The sequence below is a fragment of the Salarias fasciatus genome, chromosome 9, assembly GCF_902148845.1.
Source record: "Salarias fasciatus chromosome 9, fSalaFa1.1, whole genome shotgun sequence".
Taxonomy (NCBI): Eukaryota; Metazoa; Chordata; class Actinopteri; order Blenniiformes; family Blenniidae; genus Salarias; species Salarias fasciatus.
In genome coordinates, this window is record NC_043753.1 from 11,813,819 (window position 1) to 11,824,905 (window position 11,087).

At 43.1% G+C, this 11,087-nt stretch overlaps 1 protein-coding gene across 2 annotated transcripts in view; it reads right to left on the reverse strand.

Annotated features, from left to right (window-relative positions):
* Positions 1 to 10,750, reverse strand: part of rttn (rotatin) — a 29,769-nt gene extending 19,019 nt beyond the window's left edge. For both annotated transcript variants that reach the window (XM_030099173.1, XM_030099172.1), the window contains exons 1-20: positions 10,634 to 10,750; positions 10,211 to 10,398; positions 9,719 to 9,908; positions 9,423 to 9,521; positions 9,247 to 9,337; positions 8,800 to 8,914; positions 7,010 to 7,160; positions 6,461 to 6,629; positions 5,653 to 5,843; positions 5,356 to 5,471; positions 4,269 to 4,436; positions 3,978 to 4,190; positions 3,764 to 3,876; positions 3,520 to 3,646; positions 3,071 to 3,196; positions 2,838 to 2,954; positions 2,141 to 2,280; positions 1,450 to 1,621; positions 1,272 to 1,371; positions 544 to 629 (exon numbers count right to left, since the gene is read on the reverse strand). In XM_030099173.1, the coding sequence (XP_029955033.1) occupies positions 544 to 629; positions 1,272 to 1,371; positions 1,450 to 1,621; positions 2,141 to 2,280; positions 2,838 to 2,954; positions 3,071 to 3,196; positions 3,520 to 3,646; positions 3,764 to 3,876; positions 3,978 to 4,190; positions 4,269 to 4,436; positions 5,356 to 5,471; positions 5,653 to 5,843; positions 6,461 to 6,629; positions 7,010 to 7,160; positions 8,800 to 8,914; positions 9,247 to 9,337; positions 9,423 to 9,521; positions 9,719 to 9,908; positions 10,211 to 10,398; positions 10,634 to 10,664 (2,703 nt within the window). In that variant the 5' untranslated portion in view covers positions 10,665 to 10,750. The remainder of the gene's footprint in view (positions 1 to 543; positions 630 to 1,271; positions 1,372 to 1,449; positions 1,622 to 2,140; positions 2,281 to 2,837; positions 2,955 to 3,070; positions 3,197 to 3,519; positions 3,647 to 3,763; positions 3,877 to 3,977; positions 4,191 to 4,268; positions 4,437 to 5,355; positions 5,472 to 5,652; positions 5,844 to 6,460; positions 6,630 to 7,009; positions 7,161 to 8,799; positions 8,915 to 9,246; positions 9,338 to 9,422; positions 9,522 to 9,718; positions 9,909 to 10,210; positions 10,399 to 10,633) is intronic.
* Positions 10,751 to 11,087: the final 337 nt, after the last annotated feature.

The following is an 11,087-nucleotide window of genomic DNA, read 5'->3' on the forward strand; positions in this document are numbered from 1 at the left end:
TACTCCTGCTCCGTATATCCCGTTTTAATGCAATAGATTTCTTTATGCTGTCAATGCGAATAAGCCAAACTGAAATTCTGTGTGTGCAGGGAGCGGTAAATGGGGACAAACACATCCTGCAGACACCTCATTACATACTTATTGGCTCAGGGTGGTCTTTCAGCGCACCCATGTTCCTTCACCTCAGTGTATGTAGCCATGTTGTAACATTACTCTGGGTATTTTGTGATTCAAGGCCTGCGAATGATCAGCAGACCGCTGTTAACTGGAGGGCAAATATCACTGCTGACCAGGGCCTGTCGGACTCTATTAATACACGCTATTTCATCCTTCCATCATCCACGCCTCAGTGGGTTTCCTCCAGATCCGCTGGCAACACATGTACTCACACATTAGCACACAGAAACAAGGACATGTACACAAACGGGAGGAAACACGGCAGCGTCGAGGAGTTTCTTTAATTTGATTTCAGCTGCAGTTCATTCAGAAGCATCTACTTTGGTCAGGCTGTTTGTTTTGTTTTTGTTTTTTGTTTTTTTTTACCTTGTCACCATTTACACTTTCCATAATGAAGGCGATAACTTCATCTGTTATTCCAAGACTCTTTAGCACTGGGTGCATTGTTGTGTCTGAAGAAAAAAAAAAAAAAAAAAAGAGCGAGAGAGCAATTTAATATACGAGAATAAACATTTGCATAATCGTTGACTATTTTCGTTTCCTTTTTAGCTTAAAACATATGGTAGTGGGAGGACAGAAACACTGCTGCACTGGCTGGAAAATTGTGCTTCTCATAAAGGGAAAGCTCTCGTGTATCCACACAAAACTTTCAAAAGTTTCTTTTTTTTCTCTTAAACTGCAGTAAGTGCATACAATTTAATATACATCTGTCAACTGGGACAAGTGAGATACATAATCAGCAATTACACAGATGCAAATAATTAGCAATTAAATTGTGCTTTTACATTTTTCAGTGGCATCTTAGCAATCTCGGGTTGATGGTGGGCAAAGTACATCTAAAAGTAAAGACATTTAGTGGAAAAACACTAAATGATGACCTAAGTCAGTATACAGTATGCTCAGATGAAGAAAAAACCTGTAGACAGAGACTGTGGAGTGGGCCTGTCCAAAGGTTTTTGGTAAATCAGAGATCAGAAAAGGTGTCTGCAGTCTTTCTCCTAGGCAGTCTAGAGGGGATCCAAGAAATCACTGTGCTAAAGCAAATATTTCACCATCCCAAGTAGCGTCATTACGGTCCGATGGAGTTAACTCACCCTGCAGCACAACAGACAGCTGTTCGGCCGCTGATCTTCTCAGTGAGATGTCAACAGTGTGTGAGCGCAGGATGGAAAACAGCTTCTCCACCGACTCCACCTGGCGTGAGACACACTGAGTAAACACTTATTTCTGAGCGCATTCTTTTTTTTTTTATTCATGTCGGTAGGTTTGTACCTTCAAGACAGACTTGTTGCTGGTGTCGAGTGCGATGTCTGGAGGATCCCGGAGGCAGTAGATATTGGGAAGCAGAGAAACGACTGCTGGATCGAGCTCTGGCCTGGCTTCGCCGACAGTGTCATTCCCAGCTAAGTGAGGCAGGATTTGCTGTACCGCTGCTATTCTCACCCTGTTCATAACGAGAAATGACAAGATTTGTGTTTTAATAATTTAATTAAAATAAACCTTTTATCTGCAGTGAAACACTGACGTCCTTAAAAACGTTACCAGCTATGTAGTTGTATTTTTTTTTTTTACGCACAAACAACAATTAGCAGTCAAAATAATGCCAGGTATTTGGAGACAAATCAATTGCTACTGCCAGATTTTACTAAGGCTTTGCGGGTGTTATTTTCCAGCTTTATCAATATTCACACAGCAGGATTGGGTGTTAGGCTGTTTAAAACAGGCCTCAAAGACCGTCACAATGACTGTATGAGCACATGAAGTGACGCAACATACAGCAGTAACATGTAAACCACTCATATAACTTCACTCAAAAAGTTGAAGAGAAATATCCGACGTACATACTTCATAGACGTCCACAAGCAAGAAAGCACACGTCTGTGCTGATACGCAATTCTCGAACAAACACAGAGAGGCACGACAGCAAACAGCGGCGGTGGAAAGACCGCCGTCCCAGACTCACGTGGACTGCCTGGTGAACAGAAGCCGGAGAGCGGCTCTCAGCTTGGCCGTAGCCGGAAACACGCCGTCTCTCGCCGCGTCCGACATGTCACTTATCAGAAGGATGCAGTTTCCCAGTGGCTCCTCAGTGCTGGTGTAACCCTGACACACACGCACACATACACACAAACACACTTAATTCTAATACCGCCTTGGCAGACATTCGAGCAAACAATGGGGAATTCCAGCTAAGCAGTGCAACAGTAAATAGAATATGCAATGCTTTGATTAGGAGTGGTTTCATTTCGTCTCCTGTTGACATGGTGGGCCCATATCTGAATGGCCTCCTTGAATTAAATCACACTTGACAGCCTAGTCAAAATCTCATGTATATTCATGACAATTTTCCTGGCTTTCCTCTTGCCTGAAACCGAACAATTAATGAAACTTTTTTTTTTTTCCCCCACTCTAAAAAAACAAAGCAATACAACACAGAATATGTAAATGAGAGAATAACTAAATTTTTCTCACTGGCAGCTCAATATGCAGCATTTGTGGTCCAAGAGTGCTAATATCGCACTTTTGATTATTGTTGTTTTGATTGCGGAGAACATACAACTTCCTCCTCTACAGACATTTTAATGGAGTATTCCAAACACGACGCCACTTTAAAGAAATGCAGCGCCGACACCGCATGTCTGTTAAAGAGAGTACAGCACCTGTAGTATGGGTATGACCGGGTACAGTGCCTCGTTGAGCGTGTCCCAGGTTGGTCCTGTCATCATCAATCGTCCCTTGAGAAGGAATAGCAGGATATCCCTGGCAGGGACGTTCACCTATAGATCACAGGTAAACTGCTGAATCCACAAAGACACCACTGATAAAAGTCCACCTGTATGGAAGCTGGGAGGCTGCTATTCAAATATCTAATAGGTACAGTAAGCACATCCACCTTTTCTGAAGAGTCCTGGAGTCCAAAAGTGCTTATTTCATAGAGTACCCTGTGGTGGAGAAGGAAGTTGACTCCAGCACACACTTCTGGTTCCCGTCGCGACACATTCTGGATGCCGATGCAGTCCTGGGGGTATATATAATCACACCAGAGCACGTCATAAATTATCACTATCCTCTCACTTGTGCTGGAATATGAGAGTTTTATTTCACTTTAAATGTAGCAATGCACTCGAGACCGGGAGCCGTAAAGTGAAAAGAAAGACTGATTTCAAATGTCAAGTGGGGTTTTTTACAGCACACTGTCAAGGAGCTGCGGCTCATCCGTCTTCATTCCAGCTATTTACATACGAACACGCCACAAAGCAGGCCGTGTTACGGCTACATCGGCCTGGTGCAGTTCAGCAGCCATCCTACACACTCTGTTTCTATAAGGCGGCTTGCTCTGACCTTGACGAGGTTTAAAGTGCACTCATATGTTTCCGACTTGACAGGCAGTAAGGGATGGGCCAGCAGCTTGAGCAGGACTTTCTGGCTCTCGGTTTGGAGGAGGGGACTGGGCTCATCAAACTTCCAGCTAACCGGGGAAAAGCAAACCCAGATAAGCAAAAAAAAATGAACAAGTTATACAAAAATGCAGCACAACAAGTGACTGATTTGACAGAAAAACAAATGAGTATCATTTTTCTCTCACAGGTAAGAGCAAATGCGAACACATTCTTTGATGATGGGCAGGTGTTGGTGAAACGGGAGGCCGTCTATGGCTTGGTCTGCCAACTCCAGCAACTCCAACCAGTTCTTTTGCCCCTTAAGATGGAAAAAAAAAGAAAGAAAAAAAAAGGCATTACAAAAACATGCAATAAGGTCCTCGATTGGCGACTCGACCCCACACGACATTCAGGTTATACCTCAGCTCGTGTTTCTTTGAAAAAGTTGCAGGCGGACTCCATCCAGAGGGAGGCTCGGGTCACTCTCCTGTAGATGTCATGGCTGTCTGAGTTCACCTGCTCTAAGTAGGCCACCGCTGTCTCTTGCATGCTGGGTATCAAAGTCCCCAATGATGTGTCCAAGCATATGTGGAAGAGGGCAGTCGCTGTGCTTTCTGGGAGATTTCCACACGCCTGAGTGTGGTTAAGAGAAACGTTACCTTTCAAATAAAAATATAGAAATGTAATCACGTGAGTTGGGGAAACACACACCTTCTCAGGAGGGAGGATGGTCTGTAGGAGTTTGATGGTGAAAATGGAGCAGCCTATGTAGGCCATCCGATGGTGAAGCTGAGAAATGTGTGGAGTGTTTGCTGAACCGCTCTGGTGATAGCTCAGAATATCTCCTAGTAGTTCCATGCAGTGCTGTAGCTTCCCCTTCTGAAAAACACAGAGACAGAAATGTAGACAAAAGCACACATGCCTCACAAACACACCAATACACGTGCGCGCGCGCGCTGGCATGGCGTGCATGCTCACACACTCAGATGTAGCTTTTGGCTGGGAGCCAGGAGAAAAATTGTTCGTTCCAGGGGTTAGGAATTGAATGTAATCAGATTTCAGGGTTATTTTGGGACGAGATACAAATCCACCCTATCTCGGTATGAATAAATTGGAACAATCTATTCTCAGCCACTTTGTTCTGCGTGTACAAAACTGAACAATGGGGGATAAACTCCAGCAGGGGGCAGTACATGTCCTCTGCATCAGTGAGGCTGGCTTGAACACTTTGGCCAGTTCCCACAGGAAAAACCTAGAGGTCTGGCACACAAAAGCTGCTCTCCACATAAAGATGACAAAATAGTTCTCAGGCTGTAAGGCTCTAGGCATGTATTAAACAGCAGAGGGCCACAGGGGCCCGGACTTGACAAGTGTGTAAATCCCCCTGCAGAGGAACATACCCTTTAAACAGCCAGAGAGGATGACAAATGATTCCACGTGGTTAAAAAAAAAAAAACACACCTGCTTAACAAGTCTATTTTGTGGACTTTATACACGTAATAAATGAAGACATTCACTAACACGGTAATTTTGTTTGGATAAGCTCAGAGGTGCAGACGAGTCATGCATGCATGTGCAAGATGGTCTTTGTTACCAACAGGAAGGAAAAAAAAAAAAGCCTTTGTAACCTCGTATAATTCATTCGGCTCAATCGCCTGCCCACAGTTCTCCTTGACAGTTGAGTACCTTATGCCTGTGTGTCTGTGGCAAATTGTCTGGTGGCCAACCCAGTCCCCCCTTTCAGTGAAGTGTATCCATTCATCTACATAAGAGGCTGTCATGAGTTGTGTTGACTTGCCAGCTCCATCCCCACCAGGCTGCGGTCGTCCCAGACCAGCTCACAAACGCTGTCCCCGAGCAGGAGGGAAGCGTCGCAGAGCAGCTCCAGAACACGGCGGAACACATGGAAGCCATCTGAGAGGCAGGAGAGCAGAGGAGATCAGTCGGCTGACAGAGTCGAGTTGATATCGGGAAACAGGTAAGGCCATGTGTACAAAATATATAAGTTCCTTATAGAGAAATAAAAAACTAGACAGAAAGAAATATGGAATTAAGAATATGGTTTTCAAAACAATAAAACCACAAAGAAACATACCTGTCTTAAGCATTGGTATGGCATGCTCCATAGTGGAAACACTGAACTGAGCCAAGGTGAGCTGCTGCAGCTGCAGCTCGAGGACGTCCTCCACACCCAGGTCAGGGAACTCCAAGTGGGCCACATCGGCAGGTGAATGGGGCGTCTGTGAGGGGGGCCGGACTGCTGCTCCACCCCTCTGTGAGCTGCCACTGATGAATCAGAGAGAGGAACCAACAACAGCATGAAATTCACGATCCGTTCTGAAATGACTGAGATACAAGGAATGAGTCATCGGCTGAGCAGGGAAGGTTCATGGAATTGAGTGTGCCATCACGGGAATCAAAACTGATTTTTAATCACTAAGGACCAGCCGCTAGAGGGCTCCGAGTGTCATTCACATTGAATAAGAAGGAAAATCCTCCACAGCTTCTCTTCTACACAGTCTTATCTTCTTGTGTGGGCTGCCGGTGTCACTACCAATTTCGTCATAATCAAAGCAAAGGAAAACCCAACTGTGCACAAATTTTCAACCCTCCCAAAAAAAAAAAAAAAAAAAACGAAATACAAAACTGCATTTTAAACAGCCAATGAACAGAACTGGCTGCAATGCTGAATTTACATCAAATTTTTACTTCAATAAGCAAGACAGACAGACTAAAATAATATGCTTCAGTAGTGTGACAGAAGCCAAACTCAGTGAATCACTGCTTTCACTGTCAATACAGAAACGGCACTTCAGATGACAAGAACGGATTCATTATCTTGATTCTTACTTTCTTCTCCATTTAAAATGTATTGTTAAATAAAAGGCCTTTCGTGTTCAAACCTGTTCGAAGCCACATCTCCATCCTGGCCATCTCCCCTGGCTCTCTGGCCTGTGCGTCCCACCACAGAGGGGCGGGGCGAGCCCTCGGCCCCGGGGGAGGAGGCCTGTGAACGCTGGGTGCCCCGAACCTCTTGGGTGTGAGAGAAAGACGAGTTCTGGGACACTGGATCTACGCAGCGACGGGGAAAAGGACATCATTTCATGTTTGTTACATACTGGTACATATGGGTTCGAATTGCCAACAGCTCAGTACTTCGACTTCTGGAGCAAGGCTCTGAACCCTCACTTACAGCACAGTGGCTCGAGAACGGGTTCACTCACTAAATATCAGCTGTATGTATGATACATGTGCATATCTTCTTGCTATATAATGAAACAGATCAAATACACGGGTGATACAGCATCCAACTTGACAGGATTAAATAGCTTCCCACTAACAGATAGATATATATAAAACATGCAACTGCAAAAAAAAAAAAAAAAAAGAGAAAGATCACCAACAAAGCTTAAAAAAAACACCTGCAAAAATGCTACATATAGACATGCTACCTTGTTTCACAGAGTAGAAGCTTGGATCTTGATGAAAGCGCAGTCTCTTCCTCAGCCCCACACAAAGCTGCCGCAGGCACGAAATAGCTGCCAAGTGGAAGTGGCTCCCCTCACCTTTACCTGTACCCAGCCGTAACAGGGACAGCAGGTTCTGAAAGCAGAGAGAGAGACGTTAAGGTCTTATATCGCTGTGACTGGGATTAAAACATCTAATATTATATTTGAGGGATTTGATTGTATATGGACAAATAATGTTTTTTGGCCAATATAAAGACAAACTGAGACAAATAGTGTTCAAAGACTGCTTGTAAACAAGACACTGACAATGATAGAGAAGTCGTAATAAAGTTTGCTACATGAAAAGGGCAAGTGGAATTGAATTATTGAAGCAGCAATTTGTTCCAAGTTCAGATAGGCTGCCCTCTGTAGCTAATGATGTCAGGTCTCTAAATTCAAGTCTTTTAATTTTGCTTAATAGGTCCAGTAACTCAAAGACGGGGCAAGTGAAGCCACAAGAAGAAAAGTACTTTCCAATAATGATTTCTTTTTGATGAGGAGACTGCTGGGTGACAGTATGCTAATGATATCCTGGGACCGAAGTAATTAAAAGCACCACTTTATTAGCAAAATAGTAATGTTCACTGTGGTTTGTGGGGGCAAAGCGATGTCTCCTCCGACACTGTGTCCATGCCAATGAAAATGAGGAGCTCAGATAACACATGCACTTTGGTGCCGACATGACGCTGGTAGATACATCAAAAAGTGCAGCGAGCGCCTGCAGAGATGGAGAGAGAGAGGGAGGGAGTGCGTCTGATGAAAGTACAAAGTGGGAGCTCATTGCAGACTTTAGGACTATGACCCCACTCGTCAGCTGTTGACATTCCTCAAAAGCTGACAAGACAAGTCGAAGCCTGTGGACGTCTGTGTCCAGTTTGACAGAAGCTCCCAAACTGAAGGAGACCTTAGAGGAAAGAAGCGCAAATGCCCCATCAAGGACATTCACGCCCTGCAGGAGGGACATCAGGACCAAACAATATCCTTGCAGCTATTTAATACCTACTCAAGCAAAGTAAACCTCCAGAGGCCTCCTGCAAGATCAGGGACAGAGAATTATAAATTGATGTTTTGTTCAAGGCCACCATGTGACAGGTTATTATTTTGACAGCGGCTGCAGTGACCATCCAATAAATCCATTATGAATTGGTTACACTAGCTGCTCAAAACAATGTATCGCATCTAATTGATGTAAATAGACAAGATAATGGTAGAAAATACTCCAACTCTTGACTATTTTGCCGTCACATTTTTAACCTCCTCTCTCAAGCACTGCTGGCATGAATCAAGCATCACTTTATTTGCAGGGAATTGTGTTGAATATAAGGATGTCAGCTGTTGTATAGAACTGCGCGGAGCTTAAAGAAGAAAATTCGACCACACATTTTGATGAAGTAACACAAAATGGAGAATTTAGCGCTCTCCATTAAAACACTCTGTACTTTCAAAAATGATTAACACTGACTTCAGCAGATCTCTGGTTGTCACTGAGAAATAACACTTAAAAAAGTGGAATAGTTGGGGTTTTTTCTTTAACAGTACCTTGAGATGCCTGTGTGGCATTGGGGACAACACAAATAAAATTGAACTTTTAACCAACAAGCAATTTAGGAGCAATGATCAATTTGATGAGCATGACTTAGAATTTTGGGAGGAAGAAGGAGTGCATGGAAAGAACCTCTATAGGCACATGGAAAACATTCAAAGTTTCATCTTTACAGTTACGACATTGCTACCTTTACTATATTGGGCCTTTGAAGGAAGATCTCAGCAGGAAAGTCTTGCATGATGACGTCGCACAGGAGTTCACATGTTGTACGCACCAAATTGGGATTGCTGTTGCCTAAAGAACTGGATTCACAGACAAATTGAACAGTTCACACATTCGACAACTACCAAACATTTTAAAATAATGAAATGATACATTTTGTAATTCCACAAAGGTTTAGCGAGGGGTAAATTAGAGCACTTTTCCATAGTTTTGAATGCAGAGACCATCAAGGACATAATCCTGTGAGGAGTATTAATTTCATTATTTGCAAGTCTGAAATCTTTGTAACAATTGATGCTGTGTGATTACCAAGATAAATTAGATAATCAAGCTAATTGGCATTATTCATATCTCTGTTTTATTTATGTAAGTAGACATCTAATATATTATTAGGTATAGCGTTGAATCTTACCTCTCATTAGAGGAAAGGATGTGCCTATCTGTGTTCGTCAAGGTCAGCCACGGAAACACAGAAAACTTCAGACATCTCACAGACTCATGCACTGCACAACAAAAAATGTGAGCAACAGTTAAAAAAAGCACTTTTTTTAATCTAAATGTAATTGCTCATCTCAAAGCAAGGGGCACCTGCTATCTTCTGAGGTGGTACTTCTGTTTCACTCCTCATGTTCTTCTGGAAATAACCCATTTTACGCAAATCCTCTTCAAGTATGTCACCTTCTGGGGCTGCAACAAAGATTTGTCACAGGATAACAATCCCATATGGCAAGTATTTTTCAGACTGCTTTCAGAGTTTCAACAATTATCGAGACAACATGCATCACCTCGTCCTGAATGTCTCCCACATAATATGGCAAACATTTAGCATTATCTAAATGGCAGACATTAAGCAAAAAATAAATATTTGGCTGATCTTGCAGCACCTGTTGGAGTGGTACTAGGTGGTCCATGTGAGTAGACGACTCTCTGACTGGGGAGCAGCTCAGGTAGCTGGAACAGCTGGTCCAGGGTAGCATCAATGACAGCTCGCAGTCTGGGCTCCACATTAGGAGAAAGCTGGATGAGAAAGTCCACCGCTCCAATGTCTCTCAGCATCTGGGCTGCACTCGGATGCTTCGACATAGAAACACACAAAACAAATGGTCACATAACGAACAATATGGAGCGTGGTATCAGAATGAATAATTAGAAGAAGCCATGGTCACAAATTTTGTACCAGCATTGGCACGTTTTCTGCAGTTTATGCAAGAAACAGGATGGAATATAAGAGCCTGTAAGCCATATTGTTGAAAATCTAATCAAACATAGTGTTTAAAATCAATCTTGTCCATATTATAATCCAAACTGATATAATCAAAGCAACCTTAATAGCTTTTCTGACTGAGTGTAGTTTTAAGTGTGAAACATTATCAAACCTTTGATAGGGTGAAGAGCAGTTCAAGGACCTCCTCCTTCATTGGCACTTCGGGAAAATTGAACCACTCCAGAAGATGCACAAAGAGCATCTTTTCTTGCACAATATCGTGGACAGAAATCAAGGAATGGTCCAATTTACTTAAGATGTTCTTCAAGGCTCGAACTCTGATCTCCAGCAGAGAGTGACCTGAGGTTAGAGCAAAACAGATTTACACTGACATTACAGCACAGTTCAAGAAGTTCTGCTCTGCGGGTATCAAACTGACGAGTACGCTTCATGATCAGGCAGCTCCCGAGTGTTATAGCTACCTCACAACAGAGAAAAGAAACCACTTCAACAAGGAGCCATAACAACAATGCAAACAGCCACAACATAAGTTGAGGGAAAGTCCGTTTCCAACCGAGCTAACATTTCAGCTTACTCATTTTCTTTATGAGAGAAGATAACTCCATATCCGCTGTGGTGCAGTACGAAGTTTAGGTAATAAAAAGCTTTAAAAGCAGACGGCTGGTCTGTGCTTTGAGCCTGAACGCTTCATGTCAGCAGCGTCTGCGCGGGTTTGTTTTCAATGGCCGCGCGAGCGTCACTGCACTTCCTGTGGAGGTCACGACACGGTGCGTTCACGGCCAGCAGCACTGTGGGAAAACTGAATCGCCAAACGATCGACACTGATCACTAATTTTCAAACATGTGCGTCTGAAAGAAATAGAAACTATGGAAACGCTCATTCTCACGATGATTCAGTTAAAACTATGAAGCGTACTTAAATTGTTATCACACATAAATTTAAAGCTTAAAAGGGTCAGCTTCCAAGCCTTTTTTTTTTTTTTTTTTTTTAGTAATTTTAGTGTATTAAGTTTAGGTCAATTGTGGGA